Raw genomic sequence first — 27,400 nt, 5'->3', positions numbered from 1 at the left:
CTGAGCCCCACAGTGGACCGCTATCAGCTGTCATACCTGAGCCCCACAGTGGACCGCTATCAGCTGTCATACCTGAGCCCCACAGTGGACCGCTATCAGCTGTCATACCTGAGCCCCACAGTGGACCGCTATCAGCTGTCATACCTGAGCCCCACAGTGGACCGCTATCAGCTGTCATACCTGAGCCCCACAGTGGACCGCTATCAGCTGTCATACCTGAGCCCCACAGTGGACCGCTATCAGCTGTCATACCTGAGCCCCACAGTGGACCGCTATCAGCTGTCATACCTGAGCCCCACAGTGGACCTCTATCAGCTGTGAGAAGAGGAGATAATAGTCTAGCATCTGTTGGCAGCACAGAGGAAACATGTTTATTTTAGCTCCTCTGCTACTCTTATATCTGACAAGACTTTTCAGGAACACAAAAATATGTCAGAGACAAGAGGAAGACAGGAGACAGTTCAGAGAAACACTACTGATCTCAGCTATGGTTTGACTGGTACTGAATTGAAAAAAAAACAAGTCTCAGAATAGGAGAAATCTAATAGAAAACCCACAGCAGGGGTATCAGAGGTCATTTCTAAAGAGATGCTGTAATGAAAGTAGAGGCAGGATTTCATGTTTCCCATGTGCAAATTGAAAATATCCCAAGTCGTTGACGACAGAATAGGAAAGGCCATACACCCCATCCATTCGGCAGTGTTGTTAGCCAAAAAACAACAACGTAAAGCATGCATTATTTAGGAGCTAACAACGTGTGAGTCTATATTAAAAGGGAGAATCCTGGTGTCTGTCCTCATTGGGATGCAAGGCTCTCCCCCCCCCCCCCCCGCCGCCCCGCCACAGACACACCTCTGGGAGCACATCAACCCTCCACGTCCCTCCGTCTGCACTTCAGCGCCTCGATGATAAACGTTGCGTAGCAGACTGTATGCATGAAGGCTGTCGTAATCAATTCTTTAATGTAGGACAAATAGTGTACAGTGCCTTTAATAACCAAGAAATGACACGGGAGATATCGAATAATAACAGGGGGTTGAGCAGAATGTTACATGTCATAGTAGTACATTTATTGAGATATACAAGGAGAGGCCAACAATTCTCCCCATATGAGATAAACAAGGTCTTGTAAGGAGGTTAAGGCATATCTAAAGCTGCCTGCGCACCTGAAGACTAGTACGTGCCTGATTAACACGTGTGAGGGATTCAGCTCTTTAAGATGTAGTTGATGGCACCCAAATGGCACTGTGGTCTAAGACACTGCATCTCAGTGCAAGAGGCGTCACTACAGTACCTGGTTTGAATCCAGGCTACATCACATCCGGCCGTGATTGGGAGTCCCATAGGGCGGCGCACAATTTGCCCAGCGTCGTCTGGGTTTGGCCGGAGTAGGCCGTCATTGTAAATAAGAATTTGTTCTTAACTGACTTGCCCAGTTAAATCAAAAAAAAAATGGCATTTATAAACAGTGTTGAGGTCTGACAAGAGCATACAGCTGCAACACATTCAAATAATCATGTCTTCAACAGAGATTTTATTTTTCTCTCCGCCTCGACAGCCCTGTAGAACTCCATTATGTGGGCTTAGGTACTACTAGACGCTCCATGTTGACTGATGGACAAGGGACTGCATTCTGTATCTCTGTGTCAGCTTAACATTTCAAACACTGCAGAGCAGAATACGGAAAGCAACCATGCCCAACCGTTTGAGAACAGCAGCTTCAGCTACTCTGCAAGGCTGCTTGCTAATGAGCTAAATCGACTAGGATGACACTCAGGGGAACCTCTTTCAATTAGGGAAAAGCTGCAAAATCCCCATGTCACTATTTTGGACCACGGTGGCACACCAGCCACTCTATGGCCTTCTATGACCAGAAGGCCATAGAGTGGCCTACAGATGTAGGATCTTAATTTGATCACCCTATTGCAGGAGAACTTTCCTGCAATGCAGGACATTTTAAACTTGTAATGTATTTGAAGTTTTTAAAGGTTTCTGAAGTTTGTAATTTCCACTTTGAAATTATTAATGATTTTTCCTTACAAAAAAAAAAATGGATCGACCCCGACAAACATGCCCATTAATTACAATCCACATAATAATTCACATTTCCTGTTACTGCAGGATTATTTTCCTGCTGTAGCAAACTGGGTCAAATTAAGATCCTACACATTAAACCACATAGAGACCCATGAAGGTCCCACTGGTGGGTCCCATTGTTAACCCTTTACACTCGTGCGAATTGGCCTACAGTGTGTGGAAAGGGCTAAAATGCATAACCATGGTAGCAATTGAAAGGGAACAGTTTGGAGACAATATGAACATGATTAGACCAGAGGTGAGTACACAACAGTTCACCTGACACAAGACTGTTGATTTTATGTGCATTTTACATTTACTGTAATTCCCAAAACAGTCCATTATATATCACAATCTGGGTCAGGTGGGCATGATTTGAAAGCTTGTTCTATTGCTAAACGATAAAATATGACCTTACAGTGCTAGGCTGCCAGAAGGAAATTCAGAGAAACAAATAGACATTTTTGTTTGCAAAGAAAGAAATCATGAGTATGTTCAGGTGCATGTGCCCCGGCTAATTTTCTTCACAATTAACAAACAAACAAGGGCTCGTTCGTTCCAAATAACTTTGTGATGCCATGTCATCTTGTAACTGCACATCAAACATAGTGATCATAAGCGTTGACACTGTATTTGACATGAGTTTTATGATATGGAAATGTGACGTGCACATTGGGACTTGCGGGTGTTTGACTTGACTGTATGACATCAAAGAGGTCTGTATGATAATCCTCAACGGCTCACCTTTCAAAATACATCGAGTCCTCTTTCATTTACAGCATTTCCCTCACTCAGACAACAAAACATTTGCAAAAGTTGCTGAATTAGCGGGAGGGATGGGGCAACTTCTTGTCGCTGGCGGTGCTCATGTTCAGATCGTCTAACAGACTAAACCCATACAGAGCTGTGAAGCGGAGAGCCTGATGTTAAACGGCATTTATAAACTGGGTGGTTCGAGCACTGAATGCTGATTGGCTGACAGCCGTGGTATATCAGACCGTATACCACGGGTATGACAAAACATTTATTTTTACTGCTCTAATTACATTGGTAACCAGTCTATAATAGCAATAAGGTACCTCAGAGGTTTGTGGTATAGGGCCAATATACCACGGCTAAGAACTGTATCCAGTCACTCACTACGCATCACATTGTGTGTGAGAACAGCCCTTAGCCGTGGTATATTGGCCATATACCACATCCCCTCGCTTAACCAGTTGCATCTCTAGGGGCGCTATTTCATTTTTGGATAAAAAACGTTCCCGTTCACGAAAAGATGCTTGACTATGCATATAAAGAAACCACTCTGAAGTTTCAGAATCTGCAAAGATTTTGTCTGTAAGTGCCCCAGAACTCATTCTACAGGCGAAACCAAGATGATACGTCAAGGTACGACAGGAAATGAGCAGAATTTCTGAAGCTCTGTTTTCTAATGTCTCCTTATATGGCTGTGAATGCGACAGGAATAAGCTTAGACCTTCTGCCGTTTCCCCAAGATGTCGGCAGCATTGTGACGTATTTGTAGGCATATCATTGGAAGATTGACCATAAGAGACTACATTTTCCAAGTGTCCGCCTGGTGTCCTGCGTCGAAACTGGTGCGCAAAGCCACGTGCAAGTATTTTTCCATTTGATTGAGAGGAGAAACCATGCTTCCACGAACGATATATCATCGAAGAGATATGTGAAAAACACCTTGAGGATTGATTCTAAACAACGTTTGCCATGTTTTCAGTCGATATTATGGAGTTAATTTTGAAAAAAGTTCGCGTTTTGAGGACTGAATTTTCGTTTTTTTTTGGTAGCCAAATGTGATGTACAAAACGGAGCTATTTCTAATACACAAATAATCTTTTTGGAAGAACTGAGCATCTGCTATCTAACTGAGAGTCTCCTCATTGAAAACATCAGAAGTTCTTCAAAGGTAAATTATTTTATTTGAAGGCTTTTATGTTTTTGTTGAAATGTTGCGTGCTGGATGCTAACGCTAATGCCAACGCTAATGCCAACGCTAAATGCTACGCTAGCTAGCTACTTTTACACAAATTATTGTTTTCCTATGGTTGAGAAGCATATTTTGAAAATCTGAGATGACAGTGTTGTTTACAAAAGGCTAAGCTTGAGAGATGGCATATTTATTTCATTTCATTTGCGATTTTCATGAATAGTTAACGTTGCGTTATGGTAATGAGCTTGAGTCTGTATTCACGATCCCGGATCCGGGATGGGGAGATCAGAAAGGTTAAGTATAGCATGTTACCGTACAGCCACTACGTTCCAATTTAGGTGTTTATCAGTGTCTAAATCTGCCATTTTCAACCCGTATACATACGGGTACGAGTGTAAAGGGTTAAACCAGATAGAGATCCGTGTAGGTCCCACTGTTAACCAGCTAGAGACCCGTGGAGGTCCCACTGTTAACCAGATAGAGACCCGTGGAGGTCCCACTGTTAAACCAGATAGAGACCCGTGTAGGTCCCACTGTTAAACCAGATAGAGACCCGTGGAGGTCCCACTGTTAAACCAGCTAGAGACCCGTGTCCCACTGTTAAACCAGCTAGAGACCCGTGGAGGTCCCACTGTTAAACCAGCTAGAGACCCGTGGAGGTCCCACTGTTAACCAGATAGAGACCCGTGGAGGTCCCACTGTTAACCAGATAGAGACCCGTGTAGGTCCCACTGTTAAACCAGATAGAGACCCGTGGAGGTCCCACTGTTAAACCAGCTAGAGACCCGTGTCCCACTGTTAAACCAGCTAGAGACCCGTGGAGGTCCCACTGTTAAACCAGCTAGAGACCCGTGGAGGTCCCACTGTTAACCAGATAGAGACCCGTGGAGGTCCCACTGTTAACCAGATAGAGACCCGTGGAGGACCCACTGTTAAACCAGATAGAGACCCGTGGAGGCCCCACTGTTAACCAGATAGAGATACGTGGAGGTCCCACTGTTAAACCAGATAGAGACCCGTGGAGGTCAATGTAGTAGGGAGTTGCAATTTCCAACAAGCCAATATTCTACATAGTTTAGCGCAGAAAATGTGGCAATTAACTACAATGAGCTTTAATATGAACAGTGTGGAACAGACACGGAGACAGAGAGAAGAGAGAACACAGTGATCGAGAGGGTTAGAAAGCCGTTGCTTCTCGAGCCTGAAAATACATTATCTAAGTGATTAATAGTTGGTATTCAGCAGTCATACAAGTATGCCTTATTTACTTTGAAGAACTGCTAAAATAGTGATTTTGTCAGACAGCATAGGCAGCAGCTCTATAGAGATGAGATGACTTGGAATTAAATAATAAAGTAATCAAATAAAACACATCACTTTATTTTAAGTAAAGCAATGTGAGTAAATTATGGTTAATAAGTGATAAGCCGAAATGGGCAGATACAAGAATCATGGGACTTTTATTCATTGTTTTATTCAGTGTTGTTACAGCATTCAACCCAGATAATGCATAGTGCATTTAATGTGCCTCAAAAAATTTGAAACCTAAATCGAAAAAGCCTGATTATTTTTGAATAATCGAACCGAAACCGCACCGACCTCAAAAAGCACTAATCAAAATTCAGGAAGTCTCCAGAATGGGATATGGGCCACCACTGTTAAACCACACAGAGAATCAGGACAGGAAGTCTACAGAATGGGATATGGGCCACCACTGTTAAACCACACAGAGAATCAGGACAGGAAGTCTCCAGAATGGGATATGGGCCACCACTGTTAAACCACACAGAGAATCAGGACAGGAAGTCTCCAGAATGGGTTATGGGCCACCACTGTTAAACCACACAGAGAATCAGGACAGGAAGTCTCCAGAATGGGATATGGGCCACCACTGTTAAACCACACAGAGAATCAGGACAGGAAGTCTCCAGAATGGGATATGGGCCACCACTGTTAAACCACACAGAGAATCAGGACAGGAAGTCTCCAGAATGGGATATGGGCCACCACTGTTAAACCACACAGAGAATCAGGACAGGAAGTCTCCAGAATGGGTTATGGGCCACCACTGTTAAACCACACAGAGAATCAGGACAGGAAGTCTCCAGAATGGGATATGGGCCACCACTGTTAAACCACACAGAGAATCAGGACAGGAAGTCTCCAGAATGGGATATGGGCCACCACTGTTAAACCACACAGAGAATCAGGACAGGAAGTCTCCAGAATGGGATATGGGCCACCACTGTTAAACCACACAGAGAATCAGGAAGTCTCCAGAATGGGATATGGGCCACCACTGTTAAACCACACAGAGAATCAGGACAGGAAGTCTCCAGAATGGGATATGGGCCACCACTGTTAAACCACACAGAGAATCAGGACAGGAAGTCTCCAGAATGGGATATGGGCCACCGCTGTTAAACCACACAGAGAATCAGGACAGGAAGTCTCCAGAATGGGATATGGGCCACCACTGTTAAACCACACAGAGAATCAGGAAGTCTCCAGAATGGGCCATGGTCCACGCATGATACGTATGTCATTATATTACCCAGTCATGTATTACCGTTACAGTCATTTTAATGACCAAAGCCCCTTTTTTAACAGTCAAAAAGTTCCATCTGAATACATGTAATTAGATTTGAAGTTATTACCCGTCCCTACCAGTCCACGGTCACTGAACAACGGCTAATATTTCACATTTTTACAGCATTTTTTTTCAAATCGCATGGCCCTATTCAGGTTGAACAGACTGAAATATTTAATGCTAAGTAATGAGATACTGCTCACACATCGTCTTGGATTGTAATAAAAAATTTAACTAGGCTGTCCTGGGGGCCTCACCTCATTTATGGCGACATAGTAGCGAGGCTGCTGGAATCGGGGTGCGTTGTCATTGCGATCCCTCACCACAATGCGCACCTCGTGTAAAATGACGGTCCCGACCAGCTCATTGGTGCACTGGACCTGGACAACGATGGAATGGATGTAGGACGGGGGCTAAAAGGAAGGAAGACGTTTTAGTCTCGGAAATCCCAGACCTAGGGGAACGTCTGCCTAGAGAGACTAAATAGGTATCGTTTCAGTACAAACCGAGGACAGGGGGAGACAGAGTCATTTGAGAGTTATTTTTCCTAATTCTATGGCCATGTGTCTCCTTTCAAACTGGTTCACACTGAAGTACAGGACTGATATGAATGTGTACAACATCTAGCGGAAGGTATGCCTCAGAGTCAACCTTATAATCTCTGTAATTATCACAAACTACTCTAACACCGGTACATAAGCATATACCATTTAGCAGAAGCTTTTACCCACTGTACTGTGGTGGACATGTGCAGTACACTATGAATGTATACATGTCCAATAGAAGAATGAACAACAAACAAAACACTGAAAAGAAAGAAGCTACATTATCCTGTGGAGCTTCGCTTTACCTCAGGATGTAGTTTAAGGGAATGTACATGTATAGCTAACCTGCAGTGAACACTTTTTTCTTTAGAGGAACCCAAACCCACAAACCCTTTTGAGTTCTATTCTCCACAGACAAACATATGGATAGTCATAGTGAGCGTCAGAGGACTTACGTCTCGGTCGAGGGCCCTGCCGGTGCTGTTGAGGTACAGCCTTTGTCTGACCGGGTCCAGTATGACCCAGTGGTTGTAGTTGTCTCGGAGGGAGAGAGAGATGGTTCTGCCTGGGTCTTCCACTCGGCCTTGGATTTGCATATTCTCAACCAAAAGTGTTCCTTTACGAGAAAAGAAAAGAAGTTCCTTAGAAATGCAGTGAGGAGTTGATTGACAGAGATGTGATAAAACTACAAGCAGGTTCTCTGGGCAGTAAACGTTCCCTTGTGGTGTAAAACTCACTCTTCTCGAGTGCTCTTTTATGGGATATTGTTACTTTCTTTCAGAAAAGCACAAGTAGAGAGAGAAATAAGCCCAGGACAACAAAAGCTTCTGACTCATATTACTTGTTTTCTGAGAATGAAAAGTTCTGATGGAGAAAAAAAAACTTCAACGACTGCTAGACTGAAATGTTTTCAAATCAGAGGAGACCAATTAGTTGAGTCCAGCAGCATTTGAATGATGCATAACCTCTGAAAATTGTCAGCTATTGACGTTCATGAAAACCAGGGAGCCGGCCAAGCTAAAATTACATTTGACATCTTGACCATCTTCTCTGAAGCATGCCTGCTTTCCACACACTCTGATGCTGCAGTCCAGACAGGGACTAATAGCCTGCCAGATATCAGGCTTTGATGGTGCCTGAGCCTGAAGGTACTAACGTCCACGTACGTTCATTCCAATTATGGCAAGCACTGGCCAGTTCAGCCCCCGTTAATTACACAGTGCTACCCTCTGGACACACATTTCTGACATCAATTGTTGTGCAGTTAGAGTGGCTGTCAAGCTTCCAACCCACACCTAGCCTAGGTCCAGTACACACAACAAATAATGGTTCTAAATATTACCAGATGGGGGTTCTTTGCCTTGTAACCATAGTGGAACCCTTTTTGGTGCTATATAGAACCCTTTCCTAAGGTTCTATAAAGAACCATTAAATAAGGTTATATACAGTGCATACGACAAAGAACCATTCAATAAAGTTATGTACAGTGCATTCGGAAAGTATTCAGACCCCTTGACTTTTTCCACATTTTGTTATGTTACAGCCTTATTCTAAAATGGATAAAATACATGTTTTCCCTCATCATTCTACACATAATAGCCCATAATGACAAAGCAAAAACAGTTTTTTATACACTTTTGCAAATGTTTAAAAAATCAACACAAAAAACACCTTATTGACATAAGTATTCAGACCCTTTGTGATGAGGCTCGAAATTGAGCTCAGGTGAATCCTGTTTCCATTGATTATCCTTGAGATGTTTCTACAACTTGATTGGAGTCCACCTGTGATAAATTCAATTGATTGGACATGATTTGGAAAGGCACACACCTGTCTATATAAGGTCCCACAGTTGACAGTGCATGTAAGAGCAAAAACCAAGCCATGAGGTCCATAGAGAGCCAAGACAGGATTTTGTCGAGGCACAGATTTGAGGAAGGGTACCAAAACATTTCTGCAGCATTGAAGTTCCCCAAGAACACAGTGGCCGCCATCATTCTTAAATGTTAGAAGTTTAGAACTACCAATAATCTTTCTAGAGCTGACAGCCTGGCCAAACTAAGCAATTGGGAGAGAAGGGCCTTGGTTAGGGAGATGACCAAGAACCCGATGGGCACTCTGACAGAGATCCAGAGTTCCTTTGTGGAGATGGGAGAACCTTCCACAAGGACAACCATCTCTGCAGCACTCCACCAATCAGGCCTTTATGGTAGAGTGACCAGACGGAAGCCACTCCTCAGTAAAAGGCACATGACAGCCCGCTTGGAGTTTGTCAAAAGGCACCAAAAAGACTCTCAGACCATGAGAAACAAGAATCTCTGGTCTGATGAAACCAAGACTGAACTCTTTGGCCTGAATGCCAATTGTCACATCTGGAGGAATCCTGGGACCATCCCAAAGGTGAAGCATGGTAGTGGCAGCATCATACTACATACATCATACTGTTTTTCAGCGGCAGGGACTGGGAGACTAGTCAGGATTGAGGGGAAGATGAACGAAGAAAAGTACAGAGAGATCCTTGATGAAGAAGGCTGTAACGTAACAAATGTGGAAAAAGTCAAGGAGCATGAATACTTTCCGAATGCAATGTTTATACAGTACCAGTCAAAAGTTTGGACACACCTACTCATTCAAGGGTTTTTCTTTATTTTTACTATTATTCTACAATGTAGAAAATAGTAAAGACATCAAAACTATGAAATAACACATATGGAATCATGTAGTAAACAAAAAAGTGTTAAACAAATCAAAACATATGTTATATTTGAGATTCTTCAAAGCAGCCACCCTTTGCCTTGACAGCTTTGCACACATTATCTCAACCAGCTCAATGAGGTAGTCACTTGGAATGCATTTCAATAAACAGGTGTTCCTTCTTACTTGTTAATTTGTGGAATTTAATTCCTTCCTATTAATGACTGAGCCAATTATTTGTGCTGTGACAAGGTAGGGATGGTATACTGAGACCCAGTCCATACTATGGCAAGAACAGCTCAAATAAGCAAAGAGAAACGACAGTCCATCATTACTTTAAGACATTAAGGTCAGTCAATACGGAAAATGTCAAGAACTTTGAACGTTTCTGTCACGTCCTGACCTTAGTTCCTTTTGTATGTCTCTATTTTAGGTTGGTCAGGACGTGAGTTGGGGTGGGCTTTCTATGTTTTGTTCTTGTGTTTATATTTTTATGTGTTTGGCCTGGTATGGTTCCCAATCAGAGGCAGCTGTCAATCGTTGTCTCTGACTGAGAACCATATTTAGGTAGCCTGTTTTCCCACTTTTGTTTGTGGGGGTTATTTTCCGTTTCAGTGTTTTCACCATGCGGGACTGTTTCGGTTTTCCTTTATTCTCTTGTTCGTTTGTTTTCTGTGTTCAGTGTAATAAATATGACGAACACTTACCCCGCTGCATATTGGTCCGATATTTCCTACTCCTCCTCAGAAGAGGAAGACGACAACCGTTACAGTTTCTTTAAATGCAGTCGCAAAAACCATCAAGCACTATGATGAAATTGGCTCTCATGAGGATCGCCACAGGAAAGGACGACCCAGAGTTACCTCTGCTACAGAGCATAAGTTCATTCGAGTTAATTGCACCTCAGATTGCAGCACAAAGAAATGCTTCACAGAGTTCAAGTAACAGACACATCTCAACATCAACTCTTCAGAGGAGACTGTGTGAATCACGCCTTCAAATCAAATCAAATGTTATTTGTCACATGTGCCGAATACAACAGGTGTAGACCTTACAGTGAAATGGTTACTTACAAGCCCTTAACCAACAATGCCGTTTTAATTAAGAAAAATACCTAAAAAAAGTAACAAATAATTAAAGAGCAGCTGTAAAATAACAATACAGAGGCTATATACAGGGGGCACCGGTACAGAGTCAATGTGCGGGGGCACCGGTTAGTCGAGGTAATTGAGGTAATATGTACATGTAGGTAGAGTTATTAAAGTGACTATGCATAGATAAAAACAGAGAGTAGCAGCAGCGTTAAGGGGGGGGGCAATGCAAATAGTCTGGGTCGCCATTTGATTAGATGTTCAGGAGTCTTATGGCTTGGGGGTAGAAGCTGTTTAGAAGCCTCTTGGACCTAGACTTGGCACTCCAGTACCACACGGCCAGGTCTCTGACCTCAGTATAGCAGAGAGAGCAGTCTATGACTAGGGCCTTCCTCTGACACCACCTGTTATATAGGTCCTGGATGGCAGGAAGCTTGTACTGGGCCATACACACTACCCTCTGTAGTGCCTTGCAGTCAGAGGCCGAGCAGTTGCCATAGTCAGAGGCCGAGCAGTGATGCAACCCATCAGGATGCTCTCGATGGTGCAGCTGTAGAACCTTTTGAGGATCTGAGGACCCATGCCAAGTTTCCTGAGGGGGAATAGGTTTTGTCGTGCCCTCTTCACGACTGTCTTGGTGTGCTTGGACCATGTTTTGTTTGTTATGTGGACGCCAAGGAACTTGAAGCTCACAACCTGCTCCACTCAAGCCCTGTCGATAAGAATGGGGGCATGCTCGATCCTCCTTTTCCTGTAGTCCACAATGTAGTCCACAATCATCTCTTTTGTCTTGATCACGTTGAGGTTGTTGTCCTTGCACCACACGGCCAGGTCTCTGAGCTCCCTATAAGCCGTCTCATTGTTTATTTATTTATTTATTTATTTAATTTTACCCCTTTTTCTCCCCAATTTCGTGGTATCCCATTGTTAGTAGCTTCTATCTTGTCTCATCGCTACAATGGGAGAGACGAAGGTTGAAAGTCATGCGTTCTCCGATACACAACCCAACCAAGCCGCACTGCTTCTTAACACAGACCCGGAAGCCAGCTGCACCAATGTGTCGGAGGAAACACCGTGTGCACCTGGCAACCTTGGTTAGCGTGCACTGCGCCCGGCCCGCCTTGTCAAGGATATCCCTACCGGCCAAGCCGGACGACGCTAGGCCAATTGTGCGTCGCCCCACGGACCTCCCGGTCGCGGCCAGTTACGACAGAGCCTGGGCGCGAACCCAGAGTCTCTGGTGGCACAGCTGGCGCGCTGCAGTACAGCGCCCTTAACCAGTACGCCACCCGGGAGGCCCTAAGCTGTCTCATTGTTGTCGGCGATCAGGCCTACTACTGTTGTGTCATCTGCAAACTTAATGATGGTGTTGAAGTCGTGCCTGGCTGTGCAGTAATGAGTGAACAGGGAGTACGGGAGGGGACTGAGCACACACCCCTGAGGGGCCCCTGTGTTGAAGATAAGCATGGCAGATGTGTTGTTACCTACCCTCACCACCTGGGAGTGGCCCGTCAGGAAGTCCAGGATCCAGTTGCAGAGGGAGGTGTTTAGTCCCAGGGTCCTTAGCTTAGTGATGAGCTTTGAGGGTACTATGGTGTTGAACGCTGAGCTGTAGTCATTGAATAGCATTCTCACATAGGTGTTCCTTTTGTCCAGGTGTGAAAGGGCAGTGTGGAGTACAATAGAGATTGCATCATCTGTGGATCTGTTGGGGTGGAATGAAAATTGAAGTGGGTCTAGGATTTCATGGTTGAATTGCTGCAAAGAAACCACTACTAAAGGACACCAACAATAAGAAGAGACTTGCTTGGGCCAAGAAACATGAGCAATGGACATTAGACAGGTGGAAATCCGTCCTTTGGTCTGATGAGTTGAAATTTGACATTTTTGGTTCCAACCGCTGTGTCTTTGTGAGACACAGAGTAGGTGAACAGATGATCTCCACATATGTGGTTTCCACAATTAAGCACGGATGAGGAGGTGTGATGGTGCTTTGCTGGTGGCACTAACTGAGATTTATTTAGAATTCAAGGCACACTTAACCAGCATAGCTACCACAACATTCTGCAGCGATATGCCATCCCACCTGGTTTGCACTTAGTGGGACTATCATTTGTTTTTCAACAGGACAATGACCCAACACACCTCCAGGCTGTGTAAAGGCTATTTGACTAAGAAGGAGAGTGATGGAGTGCTGCATCAGATGAACTGGTCTCCACAATCACCCGATCTCAACCTAATTGAGATGGTTTGGGATGGGTTGGACTGCAGATTGAAGTAAAAGCAACCCTCTTAAAGCAAACCCTCCTAAAAGCATTCCTCTTGAAGCTGGTGGAGAAATTGCCAAGAGTGTGCAAAGCTGTCATCAAGGCAAAGGGAGGCTACTTTGAAGAATCTCAAATATAAAATATATGTTTAACACTTTTTAGGTTACTACATGATTCCATATGTGTTATTTCATAGTTTTGATGTCTTTGCTATCATTATACAATGTAGAAAATAATAAAAATAAAGAACAACTTTTTAATTAGTAGGTGTGTCCAAACATTTGACTGGTACTGTACATATACTGTATAGCACAAAAACAGGGTGGCGCTATGGTTGCAACCCTATATGGTTCTATATAGAACCTTTATAGAGATTGGTTCTGTAAAGTATATTTCTCAATCTCAAAGGTTCTTTGTAGATTAGTTTGTAAAACCATACAGGGCTTTTAATTCTGGTCAGCCATATTATATTGTTAAACTTCCATAGGTGTTATTATTGTGTTAAGTGACAAGTTGAATCTAGTGAGCTACCTCTGGAACATCTGGGGGTCCCTGAGGAGAGAACTGAGAACCACTGACTGATTTTGTTAACTGTTCTCAAATTACACAAGGCCATACATGAGTCTTTCCCAAGACACAATCACTAGCCACAGTCATACATAATATGTAATAATAACACGAGATAAACTGGAATGACACGCTCACTCACGATTGCACAAAACGATCTGTGAGCAAGCCATGCCCAACAATATTATAATGAGCCTGTCACGCCCTGACCTTAGAGAGACGTTTTATTTCTCTATTTAGTTAGGTCAGGGTGTGATTTGGGTGGGCATTCTATGTTTTCTATTTCTTTGCTTTTGGCCGCGTGTGGTTCCCAACCAGAGGCAGCTGTCTATCGTTGTCTCTGATTGGGAATCATACTTAGGCAGCCTTTCCCCCACCTTTGTGGGTAATTATTTATTGTCTGTGTGTGTTTGTGGGTAATTATTTATTTTCTGTGTGTGTTTGTGTGCGCCACGGTTGTGTCACGGTCGGTTTCTGTTTACCTGTTTTTTTTTGCTGTGAAAGTTTTACTTTATGAAAAGATGTGGAATTACATGCACGCTGCGCCTTGGCTCATCTATGATACGGAGTTTGAAGACAGTGAACGTGACAGAGCCACCTCCTCTACATTTTAATTATCACTAAAAGAGCGAAAATACATTTTGTGAACTGTAAAGAACCATTGAAGAACTCAAAGGGTTATTTAAGTCATTATGGTTACCACATAGAACCATCACCCTTCCCAAAGAACATTTAGAGTGTATGAACCCAGGCAAGAGGCTAGGGAAGAGAAGGGCAGACAGGCCAGGCCAGAAGCTGGGAAAGAGAAGGGCAGACAAGCCAGAGGCTGGAAAAGAGAAGGGCAGACAGGCCAGACCAGAGGCTGGGGAAGAGAAGGGCAGACAGGCCAGACCAGAGGCTGGGGAAGAGAAGGGCAGACAGGCCAGACCAGAGGCTGGGGAAGAGAGGAGCAGACAGACCAGAGGCTGGGGAAGGGAAGGGCAGACAGGCCAGGCCAGAGGCTGGGGAAGGTAAGGGCAGACAGGACAGAGGCTGGGGAAGAGAAGAGCAGACAGGCCAGAGGCTGGGGAAGAGAAGGGCAGACAGGCCAGAGGCTGGGAAAGAGAAGGGCAGACATACCAGGCCAGAGGCTGAGGAAGAGAAAGGCAGACAGGCCAGATGGTGGGGAAGAGAAGGGCAGACAGGCCAGAGGCTGGGGAAGAGAAGGGCAGACAGGCCTGAGGCTGGGGAAGAGAAGGGCAGACAGGCCTGAGGCTGGGGAAGAGAAGGGCAGACAGGCCTGAGGCTGGGGAAGAGAAGGGCAGACAGGCCTGAGGCTGGGGAAGAGAAGGGCAGACAGGCCTGAGGCTGGGGAAGAGAAGGGCAGACAGGCCAGATGGTGGGGAAGAGAAGGGCAGACAGGCCTGAGGCTGGGGAAGAGAAGGGCAGACAGGCCTGAGGCTGGGGAAGAGAAGGGCAGACAGGCCTGAGGCTGGGGAAGAGAAGGGCAGACAGGCCTGAGGCTGGGGAAGAGAAGGGCAGACAGGCCTGAGGCTGGGGAAGAGAAGGGCAGACAGGCCAGAGGCTGGGGAAGAGAAGGGCAGACAGGCCAGAGGCTGGGAAAGAGAAGGGCAGACAGGCCAGAGGCTGGGAAATAGAAAGGCAGACAGGCCAGGCCAGAGTCTGAGGAAGAGAAAGGCAGACAGGCCAGATGGTGGGGAAGAGAAGAGCAGACAGGCCCATGTACATATTTTTCCCTTGTCATCCAGGCCACCTGCTGTGATGCATCTCACACTAATGCCCATGGACGGCTGGAGTAACCTAGCCTCATTCTGGCTCCAGTCTCTAGCAGTGCTGGCTGAGTAACCTAACCTCATTCTGGCTCCAGTCTCTAGCAGTGCTGGCTGAGTAACGTAACCTCAGGCTGGCTCCAGTCTCTAGGAGAGCTGGCTGAGTAACCTAACCTCAGGCTGCCTCCAGTCTCTAGCAAAGTGGCTGAGTAACCTAACCTCATTCTGGCTCCAGTCTCTAGGAGAGCTGGCTGAGTAAACTAATCTCATTCTGGCTCCAGTCTCTAGCAGTGTGGCTGAGTAAACTAACCTCAGGCTGGCTCCAGTCTCTAGCAGTGCTGGCTGAGTAACCTAACCTCATTATGGCTCCAGTCTCTAGCAGTGCTGGCTTAGTAACCTAACCTCAGGCTGGCTCCAGTCTCTAGGAGAGCAGGCTGAGTAACCTAACCTCAGGCTGGCTCCAGTCTCTAGCAGTGTGGCTGAGTAACCTAACCTCATTCTGGCTCCAGTCTCTAGGAGAGCTGGCTGAGTAACCTAACCTCATTCTGGCTCCAGTGTCTAGCAACACTGGCTGAGTAAACTAACCTCATTCTGGCTCCAGTCTCTAGGAGTGCTGGCTGAGTAACCTAACCTCATTCTGGCTCCAGTGTCTAGCAACACTGGCTGAGTAAACAAACCTCATTCTGGCTCCAGGCTCTAGGAGAGCTGGCTGAGTAACCTAACCTCAGGCTGGCTCCAGTCTCTAGCAGTGTGGCTGAGTAACCTAACCTCATTCTGGCTCCAGTCTCTAGGAGAGCTGGCTGAGTAACCTAACCTCATTCTGGCTCCAGTGTCTAGCAACACTGGCTGAGTAAACAAACCTCATTCTGGCTCCAGGCTCTAGGAGAGCTGGCTGAGTAACCTAACCTCAGGCTGGCTCCAGTCTCTAGCAGTGTGGCTGAGTAACCTAACCTCATTCTGGCTCCAGTCTCTAGGAGAGCTGGCTGAGTAACCTAACCTCATTCTGGCTCCAGTGTCTAGCAACACTGGCTGAGTAAACTAACCTCATTCTGGCTCCAGTCTCTAGGAGTGCTGGCTGAGTAACCTAACCTCATTCTGGCTCCAGTGTCTAGCAACACTGGCTGAGTAAACAAACCTCATTCTGGCTCCAGGCTCTAGGAGAGCTGGCTGAGTAACCTAACCTCAGGCTGGCTCCAGTCTCTAGCAGTGTGGCTGAGTAACCTAACCTCATTCTGGCTCCAGTCTCTAGGAGAGCTGGCTGAGTAACCTAACCTCATTCTGGCTCCAGTGTCTAGCAACACTGGCTGAGTAAACAAACCTCATTCTGGCTCCAGGCTCTAGGAGAGCTGGCTGAGTAACCTAACCTCAGGCTGGCTCCAGTCTCTAGCAGTGTGGCTGAGTAACCTAACCTCATTCTGGCTCCAGTCTCTAGGAGAGCTGGCTGAGTAACCTAACCTCATTCTGGCTCCAGTCTCTAGGAGAGCTGGCTGAGTAACCGAACCTCATTCTGGCCCCAGTCTCTAGGAGAGCTGGCTGAGTAACCTAACGTCAGGCTGGCTCCAGTCTCTAGCAGTGTGGCTGAGTAACCTAACCTCATTCTGGCTCCAGTCTCTAGGAGAGCTGGCTGAGTAACCTAACCTCATTCTGGCTCCAGTGTCTAGCAACACTGGCTGAGTAAATTAACCTCATTCTGGCTCCAGTCTCAAGGGAGCTGGCTGAGTAACCTAACCTCATTCTGGCTCCAGTGTCTAGCAACACTGGCTGAGTAACCTAACCTCATTCTGGCTCAAGTGTCTAGCAACACTGGCTGAGTAAACAAACCTCAGGCTGGCTCCAGTCTCTAGTAGAGCTGGCTGAGTAACCAAACCTCATTCTGGCTCCAGACTCTAGCAACACTGGCTGAGTAAACTAACCTCATTCTGGCTCCAGTCTCTAGCAGTGTGGCTGAGTAACCTAACCTCAGGCTGGCTCAAATCTCTAGGAGAGCTGGCTGAGTAACCTAACCTCATTCTGGCTCCAGTCTCTAGCAGTGTGGCTGAGTAACCTAACCTCAGGCTGGCTCCAGTCTCTAACAGTGTGGCTGAGTAACCTAACCTCAGGCTGGCTCCAGTCTCTAGGAGAGCTGGCTGAGTAACCTAACCTCATTCTGGCTCCAGTCTCTAGCAACACTGGCTGAGTAAACTAACCTCAGGCTGGCTCCAGTCTCTAGCAGTGTGGCTGAGTAACCTAACCTCAGGCTGGCTCCAGTCTCTAGGAGATCTGGCTGAGTAACCTAACCTCATTCTGGCTCCAGTCTCTAGGAGAGCTGGCTGAGTAACCTAACCTCAAGCTGGCTCCAGTCTCTAGCAGTGTGGCTGAGTAACCTAACCTCAGGCTGGCTCCAGTCTCTAGCAGTGTGGCTGAGTAACCTAACCTCAGGCTGGCTCCAGTCTCTAGGAGAGCTGGCTGAGTAACCTAACCTCATTCTGGCTCCAGTCTCTAGGAGAGCTGGCTGAGTAACCTAACCTCAAGCTGGCTCCAGTCTCTAGCAGTGTGGCTGAGTAACCTAACCTCAGGCTGGCTCCAGTCTCTAGCAGTGTGGCTGAGTAACCTAACCTCAGGCTGGCTCCAGTCTCTAGGAGAGCTGGCTGAGTAACCTAACCTCAAGCTGGCTCCAGTCTCTAGCAGTGTGGCTGAGTAACCTAACCTCAGGCTGGCTCCAGTCTCTAGCAGTGTGGCTGAGTAACCTAACCTCAGGCTGGCTCCAGTCTCTAGCAACACTGGTTGAGTAAACTAACCTCATTCTGGCTCCAGTCTCTAGCAGTGTGGCTGAGTAACCTAACCTCATTCTGGCTCCAGTCTCTAGGAGAGCTGGCTGAGTAACCTAACCTCAGGCTGGCTCCAGTCTCTAGCAACACTGGCTGAGTAACCTAACCTCATTCTGTCTCCAGTCTCTAGGAGAGCTGGCTGAGTAACCTAACCTCATTCTGGCTCCAGTCTCTAGCAGTGTGGCTGAGTAACCTAACCTCAGGCTGGCTCCAGTCTCTAGCAGTGTGGCTGAGTAACCTAACCTCAGGCTGGCTCCAGTCTCTAGCAGTGTGGCTGAGTAACCTAACCTCATTCTGGCTCCAGTCTCTAGGAGAGCTGGCTGAGTAACCTAGATACCTCTGCTTAGCTAGCAGACCTTTGCAAGAAAGACACATGAAATGTACTCACATCCAACCTCTTGACTCTCCTTATCTGCGAATGTTCGACTGTTGTCGGCGCCCTTGAAAAACAGCTGTGACTTGGATTGGGTGAAATACAGTCTGAAGTTTTCCTATCAAGGTACATCAGGCTATAAGGACTGATAAGTAACTTGCCATTTGGACACTGAGGTGCAGTTTAATGCAAACATAGAGTTCCATTTGAGTTGATGATTACTGTTGCTGTATGGTGACAGCATATGGACATGTGAAAGCCTCATCTTGCGCTTGAAGCAGTTTACTGTGTTTGAAGCATGTTTCTGACAGCTGATTAGAATGCCTGGCTATGTAACATTTGAATAAGCACCAGTATGTGTATGTTATGTGTTCATGTTACAAAACCCTGTCACCTTCAGTAATGATTTCATTTACATTCCACATGGTTGTTTCTTCTGTTTACTGCAGTTTGTTCCTAGCTGAATTCCCAACTACAATGCTTCTTCTGCCTGATTGGAAAATCAGGGTCCCTGTACTCAGAAGTGCACTGATTAAAAACACACATCCGCAAAGGAGATCTGCATGTTCAATCAACAGATGACAACGCAGACACACACACGCACACGCACGCACACACACACAGGCACACACACACACACGCACACACACACACTTTGGTTGGGAAGTGTCTCTTAGGGTTTTGCTCACCACCCTTTTGCTTGTGCCTTGTAATGATGCTGTATGTTGCTGTCAAGGCAACAACGTACAATGTACTTCTCCACCTATATATACACAGACAATAGCAAGAGTTTACCAGAGAGGACTCTGGGAAGTGGGAACAATACATGGAACAAAGCCAATATCTACAGGGAAAACGAGAGAGCCGAGTTTAAAAAGGTTGCTAGGTTTGTTTTTACACTCACTAAACAAACAAGAGAGATGACTGCACACAAGTGAATATTCCAAATGTCTATGAGGAATTGCAGTGAGACTTGGTTCACTGGCTGCATCTTTTCTCTAATGTGCTAAGGGACTTCTTCCTTGTGAATCATTTAAACATTTGATGAAAGATAATTTCACTTCTTCAGGTGCTGGACAGAAAAAGCAGAAGGATCTGTAATTCACAACAGTGATTCAGCTGTTAGACAGACGGACAACATGTCACTCTCGTCTGATCAATTCGTCAATTGGAAAAATAGGCCGGCTTTCCGGAAGCTCAGTTCTTTGTGCCTGAACATCTCCATTCGTTACACGTGTTATACCATCTACACATTATTCATTTGTTCCTTATGACTCTAATCTTACCTCATCCCCTGCTCTACTCCAGTTGTGTTTGCGTACAGCAGCCAGATGGTTGTTATTCTACACTGGTGGTTAAAAGAACACATTAGTGGCTGGTGCTGTTTGAGTTACAGTACAGACACGGACAGCACTTCCCTCTCTGTTTCCCGGCAGCTGTGGGCTGACATTTGACCAGCAGTGAGCGGAGTCATGCAGGTCCCTCAGCAGCTGGCACATGGGATGGCATCCTGGCATGGTCCTGCAAGCTGGCAGAGTACCTGTGACTGGTGATGGGTAGACAGTGGAGGCTTGGCTCCCTGTCGGATCATACTGGGCTCCTGCCTCCTGGATACGAGGAGAAGGCTGCTGGGTCAGCTAGCTCTGTTTACTCATGAATCATTGTTCCCATTCACCCCATGCAGAGCAAGCATTTACAATAGGACAGGCAGCGAGACATGCTGATCTTAGTCCATTATCTCTTGTGGAATTACCCAGATAGAGTACTCTCAAAGGCAGTCATATTTTGTTAGTAGGCGTACTGGTGTTGGGCATATCGTGGAGAGACGTAAACCATTTTATTTCACCCAGTGTCTATCTCAAGCATACCAGACATTGAAAACCCTACTGATTATTGAATACATTCATTCTCTCTTGAGCTATAAAGTGCACAGAGTACATTAGTTTATTTTATGAATACCAATGTTATGAAGACCTTGGCACGGAATGTAAGCATTTGCATTCGTTTCTCATGGTCTCCGAGGCTTTCTTCACACACTTTAAAAAAGGCCGTACAGTTTGAAAGAAAAGCCTATAGGAGTGAGCAGCTAGTTTGTGAATTGTCTCCTGACCAGTGCTTGACTTGGGCAGAGCTCACCGGAGCAGAGTACTGACACCTCAAATGTTCTACTGCTTGAGCTCCTGTTCCTCTTACAGAATATTAGCTCAACAGTATTGTGGAGCTCCTGCAACCAAATATAAACAGTACCGGCACCGGAAATGAGCACTGCTCCTGACAAAGTATATTTCTATATTACATTTCTACATGGGTACATTTTTCATGTACAAAAGGACAAAAGGAATGCATGCAGTATGTGAGGATGTTGTTCATCAACTACAGCTCGGCCTTCAATACCATAGTGCCCTCTTAGCTCACCACAAAGCTCACGGCCCTGAGTCTGAACTCCTCCCTATGCAACTGGGTTCTGGACTTCCTGTCAGGCCGTTCCCCAAGTGGTGAAGGTAGGCAACATTACTTCCTCAACACGGACTCTCAACACGGGGGTCCAACAAGGGTGCGTCGACAGTCCCCTCCTGTACTCCCTGTATACCCACGTTCGATGACGACACGACAGTAGAAGTCCTGATTACCAATAATGACGAGATTGCCTACAGGGAGGAGGTAGACAACCTCTCCCTCAACGTCATAAAAACAAAGGAGCTAATTGTGGACTTCAGGAGGAACTGGGCACGGGCATGGGCATGCATCCATCCTCATCAACAGGGCTGCTGTGAACACAGTCAAAAACGTAAAGTTCCTCTGCGTATCTCCGAGCAGCTGACCATACGGACACCGCGGTGAAGAAGGCACGACAGCGACTCTTCAACCTCAAGATAATGAAGAAATCCGCCCTGTCCCCAAGGACCCTCACAGTGTTCTACAGGAGCACCATCGAGAGCATACTACCGGGCTGCATCACAGCCTGGCAGGGCAACTCCACCGCCGCAGACCTCAAGGCGCTGCAGAGGGTGGGTGCACACTGCCTGCCCTCCAGGACACCTACAACACCAGGCGTCCCAGGCATGCCAAGAAGATCATCAGGGACCACAGCCATGGTTTGTTCTCCCCGCTTCCATCACTAAGATGCGAGCATTACAGGAGCATCATGGCAAAAACTGGAAGACTGGCCAAGAGCTTCTACCACTAGATCATCAGGCTGCTGAATATCCACCACTAGTCAGCCTCCCCCTGTCCTCCTCCCCCCATTGTTACAGTGTTAATATGTATTTCATTTCTATTTTTAGTTATTACTTGTATTGTTTTTATTTCTCATTGTTGGAGCTCGGAGTTGAATATTTCACTGTCCCATGTAATTACACCTGCAACCATATACATGTGACTGTTCAACTTCTAATCTGATCTAGTGTAGAAGAGAGATAATGCGCTTCACATATTTTGCATTTCATTTAATCCAAGGAAATACATATTTTTGGGCTGATGACAATGATAATAAATTGCCATGTTCCATTTTTCCCTGACATTACTGTACAAGTGAGCGACTCCCATGATTAAAATGATCCGAGTAAAATTAAATGAGCATAGCAGGGGTGGATGTGGGAGAAGGTTGGGGGGAGCAGTTCAGATTTGCTGCAGGATGTACTGGTATAAGCATTAGACAGTGAGCGAGTGGACGTGACCACTGGTGAACAACACATTACAGATTTTTTCATCTTCTTCATCTCCAACGCTTTGGCTCCAGCTGCTTCTAGAGAATGGTGCTTTGTGGGATGTGGAACCAAACATGACAGAGTACATGAGGTGATGATCTAACTCAGGACTCCTAATGGTGACATAGTTGTTTTCTGGGGCAGCATCCACCACCGTGAAGCCTAAAGTGTCAGTTTTTCACATTCAAGACCCCTGGTCTGAGGACAATTGGACAAGGTCCTCATAAAATGGCCTAAGAGTTAACCCTCTGCTGCTATTACTAGTAGTACAGTCCCTGCAGGACCTGCTCACTACCAGGCAATGAGCCTGGGACTATATTGGTCCATTAGAGGAGACGTTTAATCAAGACACAAAGTCAAGGGCTCTGACCAGGTCTCATAGAACTGAGCACTCTGCCGGCCGGCCAGCCAGTCCAGGATGATTTAGAGCAGTGGCTGGCACTGAGTCCTAATGCACACGACCATGCAGGCTGAGCAGAGGACAGGGGATGCAGTCAGCAACAGCACAATCACTGAATGAGAGTACTTCTCATAAACACTACAGTCCTGGGTAAAGATGCTTATCCTCAGCGGCAGGTGACAGGGACGTAGGGTTTTAGGGTCATTTTTCATGTTATGTAATGTATTACTGTAAATATGTTTATTGCTCGAAATGGCATAACTGGTATTGCATAACCAACTATTTCCAATACACATTTTTGTGGTTTTCAGGTTGCCAGGTTATAGGGATAATAACAGTGGAGTAAAGAAGTCAGGTATTAACCAGGACATGCGATCAAAGGAAGTGCAAAACATTCTAAAAAACCAAATGTTTTTAATGAGGTTGCCACAACAGTGGCATGTACAGTAAGTCATCTCACAAACCAGGGTTGGTTGGCCTCCATTCCTCCTTCCCCATTCCAATGGTCCAGTCCTGGCTATCTTCTCTGCCTCTCTTAGCATGTTGTGTACTGTATGTAAGGTGGAGAGCCTTCTGACTTGGATAACTATCGTCCAATTTCCAAGCTATCTTCCTTCCCTTGCCAAATTTTTTAGAGTACCTGGCTAACTCCCAGTTTAGAAAGTTTTTAACATCTCATTTTATTCTTAATGAGCACAAATCTGGTTTTAGACCGAGACATAGCACTGTTTCAGTAGCTACACTTGTCTTAGATGATGTGCTATGTGGTTAAGACCATCAAGTCATTGTGTTGCCTTATTTCTTGACCTGTCAAAAGCGTTTGATATGGTTGACCATTTCTTACTTGTTCAAAGGTTGTGTGAAATAGGCCTAGATCAGTCATCATGCTACTAACGGACAGGACACAATGGGGCGGTTTCACGGACAGAGTTTATTTAAATCAGGAATAGGCTAATTCTACATAAATTAATCCAGATTTTAAAAAATGGCTTTCTGAGACGTTGCTTAACTTCAGATTAATTAGTTCTAGATTACGGAGTCCCAGACTAAGGTAAATTAGATTAACGATGTGCACTTAGTGCTGACCAAAGATGCTTCAAAAACTAGGGATGGGACACTAATACATACGCATTGTGTGGAATTGGAGCAAGTCACCAAAACCAAACAATGGACAGAGGTAAAAGAAAACATTCAAAGAATTTCTGTGACTTTGAAAAACCCCTCTTCAACTGAATTATGTCAAACCACCCAGTTATGGAGAACACACAGATTGATTCATCAACAGAAAACAAGAAGAAGAACGCCCTGGACAACCATCTGTAATGAATTCAACTCAAAGGAAAATGTAAACAAAAGGAAGCTACAACAACTTCAGGTAAGATATTGTATTTACTGTTGTCCCACTTTTACAAAGAGTCACTTTGAAATGGTAGTTTTCTTGTGTAACAACAGTGGGGCCTACATTTATTTGTGACAGAAATGTAACACAAACACTATCATCCATAATTACTCATCTCATTTCTATATTTTCGTATTTCTTAAGGTCCTGTGGAAAAAAATGTAATTCAAATTAAAGAAGATAAATGATGTTGCTCGTAGGGAGTGTTTCACGACTGGTGGCGGACCCCAAGTAGGATTAGAGACAGATAAACTGGGGGACTTGTTGACCGGGATCAGTGATAGCCAGCAACCCCTGGATTGTATCCCTGATGATGACCATTTGGACAGTTCAGATGGGAGATGGTTCCAATCCTCATTTGTTAGGACACATCCATTCAACATGGGCCATTCCCGGATTGCAGGGAAGATGTAATGTTGTCAGTCATCTCTTGCACTCCCATTATGCAAATGGCGTAATTGAACTCATCTCTTGAAGAAATTCTGTCATCTAATGCAGCAATGTAATCATTTTCTAGAGGGAGATGATCACCATAGCTCGGAGAGAATAAGACCGGAGGAAGGTCAGCCCGCTACATCTGCAGCAGACAGGAAGGAAGGTTGTGTCACTGACCCGGGCCGGAGGACAAAGACAAAGAGGCTGAGCATGCATGAGAAACTTACCATGGAATTTTGTGCGTGCGCAAACCAATGTACATAAAAGAAGATCATGATTTGAAGCTGCAAATCATTCATGTTGAGTTGGAGGAGGAGGAGACAAACATGAAGCAGTAACAGTACCAATGTTCTTCACAAACAAGCACCACCTTTTCGTTACCAATCCATGGCTATTGTTTTCTTCAATCACTGAAGCTATCTTTTTTTTTGGTGAGAAGTGGAGCATAGTAAAAACATCTCTGCAGGTTTGTCCATTTCTGTCACTGTCTGCTTCAACCATGGGAACATCTGGGTCTTCCTCATCTTCAATGCCAGGATCTGGGCAGCCACGCTGCTTGAGGTTTTTGTGAAGCACTGCTGTTGCAATTATGACAATGCAGCATTTTCTTGTTTGAAAGCCTAATGTGTTTCTGAGACACTGGAAACGACTTTTCCATATACCAAATATGCGCTCCACTACACTTCTGGATATGAACTTGGTTGACCCATTGTTGCTCAGGTCCTATTGCATGGAGGTGGGGGGTGAACAAGAAGTTGGTCTGTGCATACCCACTGACACCAAGGATGATTCCACTATGTTGTCCTCCTTCAAGCTGAAAATACAAAGAGGAGTATTGGAAACTCCTTAAGTGATGAGTTTCACCTTTCCAACGTACAACAATGTTGGAGAAGTGTGTGCACACACCTGTACTCCTAAGTGCCCCCTCAGTACAGTAGGCCATTCATGACCCTCGGCATGATTTTGACTCAATTAAAACAAATTGCTTACTGATCTTCAACTAGTGCTAAATGCTAATAAAACCACATTTCTGTTGTTCTCTCGGTCTCGTTATTTTGACCCTGAGGACCTGCATATTTGCACATTGAATGGAGCCCAAATGGAGCAAGTTCCCCATTATAAGTGATTGGCTATTCGGATTGAGAGTAAGCTCTCTTAAAACACACGTTGAAAAACTGACAAAAAACGTAGAGAATTAAGAGTGTAAAATACATGGGAAGAGATTTCCGATGTACCGATTCCATGGGACATATTCTATGAATAGATGGGATGGGCTGAGAGTGGCTGAGGGATGTGATTAAAAGAGTTTATGTTCTGTAATGTGTTATTATTATTTGATTGCTATATATAAAAGTACAATTTATTTCAAATGTATATGCAAAATGTATGCATATGTAGCAGAAAAGCTGTAAAAACAAAAACGATATGTTTATGTGTCCTGCAAAGGGGTGGAGGGTTAATACATTTTTTTTTAAAAAAGGTTTCTTTTATAGAAATAAATCCTGCCTCACTTTGGAAAGTAGAAGGAAGATTGGTCAAGCCACGCTTTTCCCAGTAGTTAATTATGGTGATAAAATCTACATGCATGCAGCAGCCTCTGCAATAAAACCTTTAGTTTCAGTCTATCGCTCAGCACTGTGTTTTATCACTGGGGCCACATTTTGTACACATCACTGCATTTTGTGTAGTTCTGTTGGCTGGGAGTCTCAGACTACCAGAAGAGCCCAGTATTGGCTACTTATTGCATATAAAGCAGTTCTTCAGAGACTCCCCCGCTACTTCAGCTCACATACTAACTGGAGATCGAGACATTTTCACACCAGCTCTCTGGACTGGCTGCTTCTGGAGGTCCCGCGGGTCTCCATTGACCTGGGGGAAAATGCTTAGAGTTTTATGCCCCCAGCTCATGGAATAGCCTTCAGGCTACCTTGAAATTAGACCCGCTGGTCTCCATTGGAAAGCTTAGATCGAGTTTAAGGGAGGCAATTATGTGAGAGATTTGCTTTGATACATTTAGTTGTATTTATAGTATTGATATTATTTATTGTATGTTCACGTTCACAGGCCTGCCTTGCAAATAAGATCCTTGCCTCAATGGTTAAACACGCTGTACAAATACAAGTTTATAAAAAATATATATATATCAAAAAGCACAGAGATGTGTTAGCATGCTACCTATCCTCTGCCCCATCTGACTCCATCCCTCTCAGAAGCTCCCCTTCACACTCAGTACACACCTTTATGTTGTCTGCAGGGAGGTTTATTCTCCATAATCATCTCACAAAACACCGATTTGACAACACTCCCTCTCTGTTTCTAGCTGGAAAATGACATTTGAATTCAATTTTGGAACATGTTTGAGGAGAATGATTAAGTCGCTACAGTATGTTAATCTGTGTCCTGCACGGTTCTTGGTCTTTGGTCCGTCATTTCTCAAATGTTTTTCCAAAGCTCAGACAAGTTTTTTATGCCTGCTTTAGAAAGCAAACTCTTTCAAAATAAAATGGGGACCCATGAAATCCATTATATTGAATAAATAAATTGACTGTGGATCCGTGCACAGTCACTGTATGAGAAATATCATCATTTTTGTGGTGCCGATATAAAATATATTCACGACAGCAATTGGTTCGGATAAGTATAGTGCACGGCTTAAACTACATAAAAAGAGTTTGATGGCGCCGGAGGAGAATAACGGGATCCTAACCAATACACTTTTTCTCTCATTTGCT

At 45.1% G+C, this 27,400-nt stretch overlaps 1 protein-coding gene across 5 annotated transcripts in view; it reads right to left on the bottom strand.

Moving 5' to 3' along the window:
* Positions 1 to 27,400, bottom strand: part of LOC110492834 (protocadherin-15-like) — a 303,676-nt gene that overhangs the window by 171,891 nt on the left and 104,385 nt on the right. For all 5 annotated transcript variants that reach the window (XM_036946202.1, XM_036946206.1, XM_036946204.1 and 2 more), the window contains 2 exons: positions 7,615 to 7,775; positions 6,872 to 7,027 (listed from right to left, as the gene is read on the bottom strand). In XM_036946202.1, coding sequence (XP_036802097.1) covers positions 6,872 to 7,027; positions 7,615 to 7,775 — 317 coding nt within the window. The remainder of the gene's footprint in view (positions 1 to 6,871; positions 7,028 to 7,614; positions 7,776 to 27,400) is intronic.

Source organism: Oncorhynchus mykiss, chromosome 16 (genome assembly GCF_013265735.2).
Source record: "Oncorhynchus mykiss isolate Arlee chromosome 16, USDA_OmykA_1.1, whole genome shotgun sequence".
NCBI classification, from domain to species: Eukaryota; Metazoa; Chordata; class Actinopteri; order Salmoniformes; family Salmonidae; genus Oncorhynchus; species Oncorhynchus mykiss.
This window is presented reverse-complemented; position numbering and strand designations above follow the sequence as displayed.